A 13,615-nucleotide genomic window follows, 5' to 3' on the forward strand; every position below is an offset into this window, starting at 1 on the left:
CGGGAGAAAAGGGCTGGGGCCAGGTCTGAGCCTGGCTCAGTCGTTGGGATGGGATGGTCTCTATTTGTTGCCGAATTGTACTTTCCAAGCGCTGAGTACAGTGCTCTGCACACAATAAGCGCTCAATAAGTGCAATGGAAAAAAGACTGAAGGGAAGTATAGGAAGTATAGGTGTGAGGGTAGCCTTCACTCCTGATCCTCCCCCTCTCCCTCCTCTCTGGACTGAAAGCGCTCTCTCTCCTTGGAAGACTCCCCACTTTGTTCCCACGGACCCACTCTCCAATCCCCCTCCTCAAGGTAGGAAACTAATGGGTTTTTCTTTCTCTCTCTTTCTGTCTGGTGCATTTTCATCTTTCGTTTCGTCCTGGCTTGCTGCCTCTTTGCCGCTCCATTTCAAGTTTATCCCTCTCACTCCTGATCTTTGCCTATCGTGATTCTCTGCCTTCCTACCTCTTTCGACCTTCCTTGAGCTCTTTCTCTTTCTGTTGCCTCTCTAGCTCTCGTTCATCACTTCTCTTTTTCTCTCTGCATTACCATTTCCTTTTTTCCTCATTTATTTAGCTCTCACTCAACTCTCTTGGCTGGGTTTTCGTCTCTCATTATTCTCTGTCCCTAATTATAATGATAACAGCAATGGTATTTGTTAAGCGCTTGCTACTTGCCAGGCACTGTACTAAGCGCCTGAGTGGATACGAGCCAATCGGGTGGGGCCCGTCCCACGAGGAACTCACAGTCTCCATCCCCCTTTTTCAGATGAAGTAACTGAAGCACAGAAAAGTGCAGTGAATTGCCCAAGGTCACGTAGCCGAGAAGTGGAGGAGCTGCGATTAGAACACATGACCTTCTGACTCCGAAGCCCGGCCTCTTTCCACCGTGCCATGCTGTCTCTCGGACTCGGACTCTGTGTCTCCAGTCCCTTAATTTTCTCCAATTTGTCTACATTTGACTCATTTTTTCATACTTCTGTACTTTGTCTCTGTGTCTTTGTTCTCCTCCTCTCTCACCATTCCATGCCCGTCTCCCGTTTAATTCAGTTGTGATATCCCTCTACCTCTGTTTCTCCATTGTATTCTTTTCGAGTTCACCTCAAGCCTTTTTTCTCTTTCTATAGCTCTCTGCTTTGGATTTCCACTTCTCTCCATTCTGTCTCTCAGCCTCTCACGCCATTGTATCGCCGTAACTCGCTCACATCTGAATCACTGTCTCTCCACTGAATTACTCTCCGTTTGGTATCTGGCCCTCTTCCTTTCCCCGTCTATATCAGCACCGCATCTCTCTGCTTCATTCGTTTCTGCCTCCAGTCTTTCTGCCTCTGAACGTCACCTCTTTCGAGTTTACCGTAGTCTCTCTATCTCTCTCCTTTGTATCTCTAAGTCTCGTTTCTCTCTCTCTCCCTCTGTCTCTCTCTCTCTCTCTAAGAAGATGGACGGGAGGCACGTTGCCTGTCAGAGGGCACATCTCTCTGGGGCACAGCAGGCCGGGGGCGGTGGGGCAGAGGGGGTGGAAGACTGACTGAGGCGCAGAGGAATTTAGAGGAAAGGGGGAACTCTGGCTCCCTACAAACCGGGGCACTTTTGGGGCAGACCTTCCGAGGGAGGGGAGGGTGAGGGGCTCCCCGCGGGGCCCGGGGGACGCCTGATCTGAGCACTGCCCGCGGTGCTGGTCCTCAGTGAACTGGGCTGTGCTGTCCGCGGTGCTTTCCCGGGCCCTCCCTGACCGCGGGAGGACGGAGTCCGGCCCCGAGAGGGACACCACCTTGGCGATTCCAGCGTGGCTGTGTCTACGTGTGGGCAGTGGCGGAGAGACAGTGGAGACGAAAGCCCAGAGTCTAAGTAAAGGAGCAGGCCAGGGAAGGAGCGTCCTGATTACCCCCCATCATGTCCCACTCCCCCAATCCTGGCCTCAGCTCTCCCCTGCACGCTGTGCTCGGCTGCCCGGGCCCCGGGGGTCGCTGGAGGATGCCCCTCTGGAGGACAGTGGGGGAGCGGTGCTTGGGGACACTCGTCCTCTCCATTCTGGGCTCTCCTTGTCAGGACCGACAGTCAGCTCTGCCTCCGGCCCGTCCATCCGCCCTTTGTCTCGTGCCCAGGATGCTTTGACTATGCTAACCATAATAATAATAATAATGTGTTGCATTTGTTAAGTGTTTACTATGTACCAGGCACTGTTCCAAGCAGCGAGGTAGATACACGATAATATGGTTGGACACTGTCCCTGTCCCCCGTAGGGCTCTCAGTCTTGATCCCCGTTTTACAGACGAGGGAACTGAGGCAGAGAGAAGTTGAGTGACTTGCCCAGGTTCGCAAAGCGGACAGGTGGCGGAGCAGGGATTAAAGCCTGATTCCTCCTGAATCTCATGGTCAAGCTCTATCCACTGGGCCACGCTGCCGCTCTATGCTACCCACCCCCGGTGGAGTTTAGGACCCCAAATCGGGGACAGAGGCTGCCTCGTGAACCCCGTGTGTGTTCTGCTGTCCCTGGAACTGGAGCCCAGAAGTTCCAGGCTGAGACATACTGATCCCAGCCCAGTTCTCTGTGACTTTCTGACCCTTTCACATTTCCCTGCTTTGCGTTTGATGCAACAATGGGCCACATCGGAGACACCGCGGGGATCTGGCTTGTTTGTGCAGGAGACCGGGTTCCTCTGCTCATTCTCTGGCTCAGCCCCCGTCTCCTGACTTCCCCGGAATCAGAGGCAGGGTGTGGGGAATAAACACGGGGACACAGGTGTGGAGCGCCTGGAAAGGCCTGCCCCCGGAGACCCCACGGCCAGGAATAGCTCTGGCCCGGCGGGCGGGGGGACTTGGGGGGTGGAGGGAGAGGTGAGATCACCAGGAAGGGTCCTGTCCATCATCCAGAACAAAGAGAGAGAGTCATCTGTCCCCACCGGCCCCTCTTACATCACCTGTCACCCGAACCCTTATAAAGGCCCGCCTTTTCCCTTAGAGCTGGGCCGGGGCTCATCACGGTCCCGGCTCTTCCTCTCTTCTCCGTCCCCAGGTGAGAGGTCGGGCTGCTCTTCGAGGACTCGTCCCTGCTTCCCACAGTCGTGGCTGAGCCTTAACTCTCTCATCTCCCGCCCGCTTATTCGGTTTGGCAGAGCCTGGGAGATTCAGCTCGGACTTTGGGTCGTTACCGCCCCGATGTTCCTGCTACTTTTCCTGGCGCTGCTCTTCCAGCTTCCCGGCTGTGAGGGTCAGATGGGACAAGATCCCTGTTTCTTGCGGAAAAACTTCCCAGTGAAGTATTCCAAAGCGGGAGACTTGGTGATCGGGGGTCTCTTCTCCATGGAGTCGATAAGAGCTTTTTTAGAACTGGATCCTCTCTTAACGAGTGACCCTTTTTTTGAAGAGTCGCTTTCGAGGTAAGATTACTTGAATTGCGGTAGCAATTCTGATGATTATAGAAACGCCGATCGAAGGAAGGAGGAATGGTCATACCAATCAATCGATCGTATTTCTTGAGCCTTTACTGTGCGCAGAGCACTATACTAAGAGCTTGGAAGAACACAGTACAACAGAGTTGGTAGATCCGATCACAATCCACAATGAGCTCACAGAGCAGAGACGGCTTGTACCGTGTAGGTGACCGAATATTTGCAGATGGGGGTGGGGGGAGATGATTTGGGCAGGTTCCTAAATGCAAGTTTCTCCTCCCCACTACAGCCTTCTGAGAAAACTGGATTTTAGTGTCGGTGACTCTTTTAAGGAATATTACTGACTGTGATGCCCTTGTTATTAGCGATTCTGATGCCGGGACGTCCAAGGGTCTCGAATGGTCTTGGAGACGATGTCTCCCCGGTGCTAGGACTCCAGGGATCCTGACAACGTTCTCGGAGTTTCTCTCATGCGCTCCTGTCCTCTGTCTGCCCGGATAGTCTCGGCACCCACTAAAGGAGCAGTCAGTTCTGGGAGAGCACAGGAAACTCCACCTAGGAGTCTGTGCCCACGAAGTCCCTCCCCAGACCTCCACTTTTGACCCTGCTCCTCCTCGGACCTGCACCCAATCCGGCCTGTATCCCCAGTGGCTCATCAGCTGAGGGTTCTCTCCCTTCCCATATTTCCGCAGGCCCTTACGCCAGTACTACCAGAACGTCCTGGTCCTGGTGTTCGCCGTGGAGGAGATCAACAGGAATCTCACTCTCCTGCCCAATGTCTCCCTGGGGTTCCAACTCTTCGAGAATAAGTTTATGGAAAAGATAGCCGTGGAGAACTCGCTGATGCTGCTGTCCGAAAGTGGGGAGACCGTCCCCAACTTCAACTGCGAGGGGCCTGGCAAGCTAGTGGCGGTCATCGGAGGACTCACCGCCCCACTCTCAGCCGTGGTCGCGGACCTGCTGAGTCTCTACAAGTGCCCCCAGGTAAGAGACCTTGAGCTCCCCGTCCCCTTCCAGCTCTGAGCATCAGACACTAGCTCCGCTCAGGGATGGTTTCAGGGGCTCAGAGAGCCTGGCTCATTCCTGCTTGTTCTCAGCCCAATTTCGTTTGCACCCAAGCTAATTTAGTTCACGCCCTGGATCTCCCATCAGGGCTAAATTAGGAGAGTTGGGCAGCCGTAAAGGGCTTCCCGCCCAGGGGCGTTGGATTTCTGATGCTTGAATTTGATAGCAAACATCTCTCAGCCCCATAACGGTCTCCCACCTCCCCCCTTCCCTATTCCCCACCGCGCCCCTCCAGCCCCACAGTGCTTATGTACAGATCTGTAACTTAGTGATGTACAGTAATGACTGTCTCCAGCTCGAGACTCTTAGCTCGCTGTGGGCAAGGCATGTATCTCTTTATTGTTATATTGTGCTCTCCCAAACGCTTGGTAAAATGCTTTGCACGCAGTAAGAGCTCAGTAAATACGATGGAACGAATGAATGAGTGAATAGATTTGCCTGGCAACTACTGCATAACTCAGGAAAGTGCAGACCTACCCTTTCGGGTATTTCTTCGTGGGCAGACGTCCTCCTCTACTCAGCCCAGGCCTGCAGAACAGCCCCAGCTCAGGCCGGGCAAGCCACCAAACCCCTTCACCACTCGCTTTCTCTGACCTGCACCCCGGAACATACCAATTTCTCTTCCCTTGTCTTCCCTTTGACGTGGGCCCGCTCTCATTCCCGGACCCTGCCCTCTGACTCAGTGTCCTCCGAGTCCCACACCAGGATCCTTACGAAGCTCCTGGGACCTCGGGCCAAAACTATCCTAAAGACGCCCCAGAGCCCCTGGAGTTCGCTTCTCCTGCCCTCAGGCAGTGTTCCTTGGCATGGATTCCGCCAGTCTCCCTCGATCAACATCTGGTCTCCTGGTGTATTGGTGTATTGGACGTGGGCTGTAATCTTAGCCCCGCCACTAATCGGCTGTGTGACTTTCGGCAAGTCACTTCACTTCTCTGGGCTTCAGTCATCTCATCTGGAAAATAAGGCTGTGAGCCCCACGTGGGACAACCTGACAAACTTGCATCTACCCCAGCGCTTAGAACAGTGAATGGCACATAGTAAGCGCTTAACAAATACCATCATTATTATTCAGGAGTTGCGGAGATATTCCCGTCTGATAACATTGTGGATAGTGTTGTGAACACCAGAGTGGAGTAGAAAATGAAGAGGGGAGAGGCCAGGAGATGGGAGACCGGTGAAGAAGCTAATCCAATAAACTCAGAATGAGGAACGAGAACGTGATCCAGGGGGGCTGACTATGAGGAGAGAAGAGGGGGGTAGGAAAATGTACTGGAGAACCAGAAAATGTGTCTCCTCATCCTTATAATAATAACGGTGGTGTTTGTTAAGTTCGTACAATGTGCCAGGCACTATATTAAGCGCTTATATGAACACAGTCGGTCTACCCACTAATATCAGCTATGAAACTCAGCTGACAGAAAGCTGCTTATCCTGCCCTTTCTCCCACTGCCGTTTTTCTTCTCTTCCACTGATTGATTCTTTCTTCTCCCATGTTCCCCCCACCCCCGTTCTCCTCCCGCTCCTCCTCCTCTTCTCCTCAGTCACCTGCTTCTTCATGCCCTCGCTCCTCCTTTTCCTCTTTTCCCCCTTTCGGCTTCTTAGGCCTCTTCCTTCTCCTATGACTGGAAAGGAGCCCAGCCCGCGGGGCTGGCACAAGCAGGGCGGTTTGGGGGGACTGGAGCAGCCTTCTCAGTGGTGTCAGTCCCTGGACATTTACCGAAAGCGGCTGCTAAGGCCGCTCTGGTTCTGGAAAGACCAGCGGGCTGCGCCGCCGTGTGCAGGAGTTAAGAGTCTGGTTAAGGCTGTCCGGGGTCGGGGACAGAGGTGGCTTTGGAGTTATTCGGGTCCAAAATACCCCCTCCCCGGAGGGAACTCCATTTACAAGGAAACTGACCACCAACTCCCTCTCCCTTTAGATCGTCTACGGCCCGTTTGACGCCACCCTGGAGGACAAGGCCCGGTTTCCCACCCTCCATCAGATAGCGCCCAAGGACCCCGATCAGCCGCTGGCCGTCGTCCGCCTCCTGGTGCACTTTAACTGGACCTGGGTGGGGCTGGTGGTTGCGGACGACATGAAGGGGGAGGAATTCCTCAGAGAGATGCGGAGGGAGATGGCAAAGAATAAGATCTGTCAGGCCTTCGAAAAGAAAATTTCCCAAATCGATTATTTCGGATATGCCACTAAGAGGTTGTTAGTCACTATTCAAGACTCAACTGCTAACGTCGTTACTGTGTCCGGTGATATCGACTGCCTAAGTAGCTTTATCTCGGTAATGACTGAAAGCCGAATGGCACCCAAGGTCTGGATTACCACATCTTCCTGGGATTTCACCTCGAGACACACTCTGAGAAACGATTTAGACATACTCCACGGGGCCCTGTCTTTTTCCCTGCGCAGGAGAGAGATCCCCGGTTTCAAGGACTTTGTCCGCAAGGTCAATCCATCTCAATATCCCGATGACTTCTTCCTGAAAAAAATTTGGAAGATGAAAGATATCTGCTTTAACTTGGCGGAGTGGGAGACGAATCCGATATGCTCAGAGAACTTGACCATGGATAAATGGCCCCGAAATATCTTCGACGTGCAACTGAGTGAGCAGAGTCACCTGGTCTACAAAGCCGTGTACGCCGTGGCCCAAGGGCTCCACGAGGTCCTCAGCTCGGAGGAGGGAGAGGTGGATGCTGGACACGGCGGGGCGCCTCCCCCATGGCGGGTAACACCCCCCACATTTTTTAGGCTGAAGAAAGGGCCCTCCCTTATCTCCCGTGGAGGTGCAGCCACCCGTGGTCTCTGAAAGGAGGCTTGTTTGATCCAAATCCCCCAACACCAAGGCCTTTAGCAGTCTATTGGGGATTTCTCATACAGGGTCAATAGGTGGGTCCCACTTGCCTGTGAGAAGTCCACTGGGCTGGAGAGGCGAATGGTTCCCTAAAATTAGACAGTTCAGCATCTCTGGTAATTTTTTAATGGTATTCTTGAGTTTTATTATGTGGCAGAAACTGTACTAAGCGCTGGGGGTTGATAGCTGCCCCCTTTCTATTCTCCATCTACATCACTCCCTTGGAGAACTCATTCGCTCCCACGGCTTCAACTACCATCTCTATGCGGATGACACCCAAATCTCCCTCTCCTCTCCTGTTTTTCCTCCCTTCCTCCGGGCTCGCATCTCCTCCTGCCTTCGAGACACCTCTATTCGGATGTCCTCCCGTCACCTCAAACGTAACAGATCTAAGACAGAGCCCCTTATCTTCCCTCCCAAACCCTGTCCTCTCCCTGATTTCCCCGTCACTGTGGACGGCACTACCATCTTCCCGTCTCGCGAGTCCGTAACCTTTGTGTCCTCCTTGATTCCGCTCTCTCGTTCACTCCCCGTACCCGATCCGTCACCAAACCCTGCCGGTCTCGCCTTCACAACGTGGCCGAGAACCGCCCTTTCTTCTCCATCCAAACCGCTGCGACGTTAGTGCAGTCTCTCATCCTATCCCGAGCGGATGACTGCATCCTCCTCCTCTCTGACCTCCCAACCTCCTGCCTCTCCCCATTTCAGGCCATACATCACTTCGCTGCCCGGATTTTCTTTCTGCAGAAAGGCTCTGGGCCTGTCAGTCCCCTCCTCAAAACCTCCAGTGTTTGCCTATCAACCTTCGCATGAAGCAAAAACGCCTCACTCTTGGCTTCCAAGTCGTCCATCCCCTTGCCCCCTCCTACCTCCCCTCCCTTTTCTCCTTCTCCCTCCCCGCCCGCACACTCCTCTCCTCCGTCGCCGCTCACCTCCTCACTGGGCCTCCTTCTCTCCTGTCTCGCCCCCGACCTCTGGTCCACGTCCTACCTCTGGCCTGGAACACCCTCCCTCCTCACATCTGCCAAATTCTTCCCAACTTTTCCTCAGCTCTCCCTCCCTGCCGCCACACCACACGGGTCAGTGGAAAGAGCCCGGGCTTGATAGTCAGAGTTCATGGGATCCATTCCGGGCTCTGCCACTTGTCAGATGTGTGTCTTTGGGCGAGTCACTTCACTTCTCTGGGCCTCAGTTACCTAATCTCTAAAATGGGGATTAAGACGTGAGCCCCATGTGGGACAACCTGATAAAGTTATATCCTCCCCCCCCAGCTCTTAGAACAGTGCTTTGCACATAGTAAGCGCTTAACCAATACCATCATTATATCTAGAATTCTATTTATTTTTATCGATTCCTGTTTACTTGTGCTGATGTCTGCCTCTCCCCAGCCAGACTGTGAGCCCGTTATGGACAGGAATTGTCTCTCTTTTCTAAGCACTTAGTACAGTGCTCTGCACAGGGTAGATGTGCAATAAATACTATTGAATGAATAAATGACTATCAGGTAGAACTCCTTACATGCCCCACATAGGCCTAACGCAGTTCATCTTTACTTTACAAAAGAGGTAACTGAGGCAACTGAAGTTCCAAGACCCGGCCTGCAGCGGTGGGATTCGCACCCACATCCTCTGATTCCCAGGCCCGCGCTCTTTCCAATCGGGAGCATCGCTGCCCGGATCATGGAGAGTCGAGTCACGGAATGGATCCCCATTCCCATCTTTTTCATCTCCTCTTCCTTTTCCCTCGAGTCCTCAAAGAGGCTCATCTTCTCTACTTGGGGATAGGAAAGCCGTTGGGGCTGGATCCCCCGTCTGTGTCTACAGAGGGAGATGCTTCGTGGCAGGGTTTCCCTTCCCTCCTCGGCCCCCCACTACCTCCATTTTCAGAGTCGGAAAGGCGCAGGCAGGAAACCCACGGTGGAAATGCAGCAACCACTCCCTCCAGCCTCCAGCTCCGAGGCCCAACCTTCAACAACCCTCTCGCCCCGGGGTCGCGGCCAGTCCCTTGGGCCCGACCATCGGAGAGCCCCGGGGATCTCTCTGTCCTTCCAGGTCCACTCTGTCCTGAGCCACATCCGCAGGAACGGCAGTGATGAGAATAGGATGATTTGGGGACAGTCGGGGATGTCCACTACAAAGTACGATATCAAAAACTTTCTGGCCCATCCCATCGAGAGTCAGGTGACGGTGGGAAACTTTGACTCTCTGGCTCCTGCCGGCCAAGACCTCACCATCGATGAACAGGCCATCGTGTGGGCGAAGGATTACAAGTCGGTGAGGAGCCTGGGGAAACTTTTTTATCGGGGGGAGGGAACAGTAAAGTTGCAAAGTGGGGATGGTCTGGGCAAAGGGCTTTGAGGGAGAGCAACCTGAGGGGCTTTTTTTTCTTTTTTTGCTTCTTATCACTTTGTCCTCTTCCCCTTGTCAGTGGAGCTCCCTATTTACTGCTTCCCCCACTCAATCCATGCTGTTTATTGAGCACTCACTGTGCGTGCTGAACACTGGACTTGGGAAAGTAGGATACAGTAGCATAGGAAGACACGATCCCAGACCACAAGAACCTGAGAGGCCACAGGAGGATAAGGGCGTTCAAATAAATCTTACACTCCAATATAGGGATTCCTACAGAGGTGTGAGACTGGGGTGAGTAGGAAGGTGCTTCAGGAGCCCAGAACCGAGTGTGAAGGCGATGCGGAGGGGCGGGGAAGTCTGAAAATGAGAGCTTGCTTAATCTGTGAAGGTCCCAATCCATCAGAGGTATTTATTGAGCGCTTACTCTGTTCTGAGATCTGTACTAACCGCTTGGGAGAAAGCAATACAATGGAGCTGGAAGATATGTTCCGTGTCCACCAAAATCTACCATCTCGTTGGGAAGATGGGCATTCAAATGAATAAATGAATTGTGGAGATGTACGGAAGTGCTGTCTGGCTGAGGTTTGGTCCGTAGCAACGGCAACAGGTGGAAGTGCATAGGTGACAGAGAGAGAGGGATTAGTCGGGAAGGGGGAACCTCTCTTGGAGGAGATGTGAATTTAAGAAAGCACTGAAAGTGAGGAGAGCGGTCGTCATTTGTATATGTAGAGGGAGAGAGGTCCAGGAATATCTCGTTCTCTCCTCTTTCATGCCTTGGGTTCTCTTCCCTCCTCCCCTGACCCTGGAATTGCCCCCGATTCCCTTGTCTTCCCTGCAGTGCTCAGATACCCCACTCCCCACTTTCTCTTTCCATCCTCAGATCCCCACCTCCGTGTGCAGTGGTGACTGTCAGCCCGGAACGCGAAAAACGAGAGAGTCGGGTGAGCCCATATGCTGCTTTACTTGTATCCAGTGCCCGGACGGGGCCATCAGCAGTCAGATGAGTAAGTGTTGACCTTGACTCCAATCCCTCCCGGGTAGTGTTCTGGACGATCCTCTGGGAGCCCCTTCCAGGTGGCTGTGTCCAGGGACCCTTGGCATCTAGACAAAGGAGGGAAACCCTATTATTTTTTATTATTAGGTGCCGTCGAGTCACTTCTGACTCATAGCGACTCCATGGCTGTACTTTCCCCAGAACGTCCCGTCCTCTGCTGTAATCCACAACCCTTCTAATGGTTCTACCGTTAGGGTTGTTACGGTCTCTATCCATCCAGCTGCCGGTCTGCCTCTTCCTCGTTTTCCCTGGACTTTTCCTAGCTTCGGTGTCTTCTCCAGAGAATCAGTCCTGCTGTTTATGTGTGCAGTATATGCTCATCTAAGTCGGGTCACTTGGCCAAAGGCGGCTTGGGTTTAATTTGCTCCCAAATGCATCCCTTTGTCTTTCGGGCAATCCGTGATCTCCGTAAAAGCCTTCTCCAGCACCTCATTTCAAAAGCTCGGAAGTTCTTTCTATCCTGTGTTTTCACTGTCCAGCTTTCAGACCCATACATCGTTAATGGAAACACCACAGAGTTGACAGTTTGCATTTGTGTGGCATAGATGGGCGCAGAATGTCAAAAAAACAGAGATCATGACAACGGAAAGTTTTGACACATTTTTAGTGGAGGGAGAGAAGATTGAAATAGTAGACAGTTTTTCTCTCCTGGGATTGATAGCCAATAATACAGGAACTAGTGGCCAAGAAATGGGCCCAAGACTAATGTTAGGAAGATTTGCTATGAAGAGCCTAGAAAAAGTCATGAAATATGCTGATGTAACAAATGCCACGTGCGCGTACACACACACACACACACCACCACCACCACCAACAACAACAACCAAAAGGCAAACTCTATTCATGGATTATTATGGTATCTATGTAGCGCTTATTATGTGTCCATCAACCACTCATAATTATTGAGCACATACTGTTTGCGAAGTATTGTACTAAGCATATGGGAAAGTACAATATGATAATATGACAGAATGGATAGACATGTTCTCTCACCACTAGGTGCCTACAGCCCAGAGGGGGATATAAGATCATCCGAACGAACACAGTCTCTGGCTCACATGGGGCTCGCAGTCTGAATAGGAATTAGTAGGATTTAATCCCCATTTTAGAACTAAATTGAGGGTGAGAGCAATGAAGTGACTCGCCCAAGATCACACAGCAAACAAGTGGCAGAGCCCAGGTCAGAAGCCAGACCCTGTGACTTCCAGGCCTGAGTTCTTTCCACCAGGCTACACTGCTTCCCTAGGTTTCCTTGATTGTCGGATCATCCAACCAGCCATCCTCTGTCTTCTGCCCATTCCCCTATATACACACAGTTACTTCTCCAAACCTTTCTGACATTCATCGATTCGTTTGCCCAAGAGTCCAAACAGACCATTATGCCATTTGCATTAGTCGTTTCAGCCGGTTATGGCATCTCTTATGATTTCCAGCTCTGTTCAAGTTTTTGTACTCCCTTCCGAGTTTGGTTAAGTGGTGATAGTTAGCGTGTGTGTGCATGTGTAGGTTTTTGGGTTTTGTGTGTGTTGGTGTGCATGGTGGTGTGTGTACATGTGCGAGTACACGTAGACCTATGTATTTTTAAGAGTATGAGCGTGTGATGTGGTATTATTTGTAAGTGAATATAGCGTGCGAGGGTGGCCGTCCAAAGTGGTTGGCAAGGGTGGGAGACGTTTGATGAGTCGCCGAACGGGGATGATGTCGGTGTCCCAAGAGAAAGGAGGGCATGAGCTCAGGAACAATACAGCCTCAGCAAGAGTCATGGGTTTTTCTGAGTGCCAACTGCGGGTTTGGTTTACTACGAAGCCCGTGGGAAAGCAGAACAGAAGCAGGAGGGTGGGGAAGATGAGGAGGAAACTGGGGTTAAGAGAGCCTTAACTGGAGGGGCTATTGGACCCAGCCAAAATCCACAGTCACAGCCAGGTTCTGCCGTTATCACTCACCAGGGGTTCTCAGGGTGGGGAACGAGTGTGGCTTTGGAGCCTGTCTGAGACCCCGTTTGTTCCCCCTCAGACATGGACACGTGTGTGAAGTGTCCCGAAGACCACTATGCAAATAGGGAGAGGAATAGCTGTCTCCCGAAGGCTTTCAGCTTCCTGACCTTTGAAGAACCTCTGGGGATGATCCTGGTCTTCCTCGCCCTCTCCTTCTCTCTTCTCAGCGTCGCGGTGCTGGGCGTCTTCATTAAGCACCGAGACACCCCCGTGGTGAGGGCCAATAACCGCCACCTCAGCTACACCCTCCTCATCGCCCTCACCCTCTGCTTCCTCTGCTCCTGCGTTTTCATCGGCCGGCCCGGCCCCGTCAGCTGCCTCCTCCGCCAGACCGCCTTCGGGGTGGTCTTCGCGGTGGCCGTCTCCTCCATCCTGGCCAAGACGGTCACGGTGGTGGTGGCCTTCAAGGCCACGGTTCCGGGGGGCCGCAGCCGCACGTGGATGGGCCCCCGGGTGTCGGCCTCCATCGTCCTCGTCTGTTCCCTGGTCCAGGTGGCCATCTGCGCCGCCTGGCTGGGGGCCGCTCCCCCCTTCCCGGACCTGGACGTGCTCTCCGAGCCCGGACACATCGTCGTCCAGTGTAACGAAGGCTCGGTGATCGCCTTCTACTGCGTCCTGGGCTACCTGGGCTTCCTGGCCCTGGTCAGCTTCACCGTGGCCTTCCTGGCCCGCAGGCTGCCCGACAGCTTCAACGAGGCCAAGTTCATCACGTTCAGCATGCTGGTCTTCTGCAGCGTCTGGATCTCCTTCCTGCCCGCCTACCAGAGCAGCAAGGGGAAGGCCATGGTGGCCGTGGAGGTCTTCTCCATCCTGGCCTCCAGCGCCGGGCTGCTGGGCTGCATCTTCGTCCCCAAGTGCTACCTGATCCTCCTGCGGCCCGAAAGGAACACTCGGGAGTGGCTCAAAGCCAGGTGACTCTCGACCGTTTTCTCCCT

At 53.1% G+C, this 13,615-nt stretch overlaps 1 protein-coding gene across 1 annotated transcript; it reads left to right on the top strand.

The window, feature by feature from the left end:
- Nucleotides 1-3,143: 3,143 nt before the first annotated feature.
- Nucleotides 3,144-13,595, top strand: LOC114807600 (vomeronasal type-2 receptor 26-like). Its single transcript, XM_029053795.1, has 6 exons — nt 3,144-3,333; nt 4,041-4,360; nt 6,358-7,155; nt 9,333-9,554; nt 10,513-10,636; nt 12,700-13,595. The coding sequence occupies exons 1-6, from the start codon at nt 3,144-3,146 to the stop codon at nt 13,593-13,595; spliced, it is 2,550 nt and encodes an 849-aa protein (XP_028909628.1).
- The last annotated feature ends 20 nt before the right edge of the window (nt 13,596-13,615 follow it).

This window comes from Ornithorhynchus anatinus, chromosome X3, assembly GCF_004115215.2.
Source record: "Ornithorhynchus anatinus isolate Pmale09 chromosome X3, mOrnAna1.pri.v4, whole genome shotgun sequence".
Classification (NCBI taxonomy): Eukaryota; Metazoa; Chordata; class Mammalia; order Monotremata; family Ornithorhynchidae; genus Ornithorhynchus; species Ornithorhynchus anatinus.

What these genes read in the sequence shown, in the direction of transcription:
- LOC114807600 (XM_029053795.1), top strand. Translation starts at nt 3,144, where the DNA reads ATGTTCCTGCTACTTTTCCTGGCGCTGCTCTTCCAGCTTCCCGGCTGT. An exon ending in GTCTCTACAAGTGCCCCCAG is followed by an intron (nt 4,361 to 6,357) that starts GTAAGAGACCTT and finishes CTCTCCCTTTAG; the next exon opens with ATCGTCTACGGCCCGTTTGA. An exon ending in GGGCGAAGGATTACAAGTCG is followed by an intron (nt 9,555 to 10,512) that starts GTGAGGAGCCTG and finishes TTCCATCCTCAG; the next exon opens with ATCCCCACCTCCGTGTGCAG.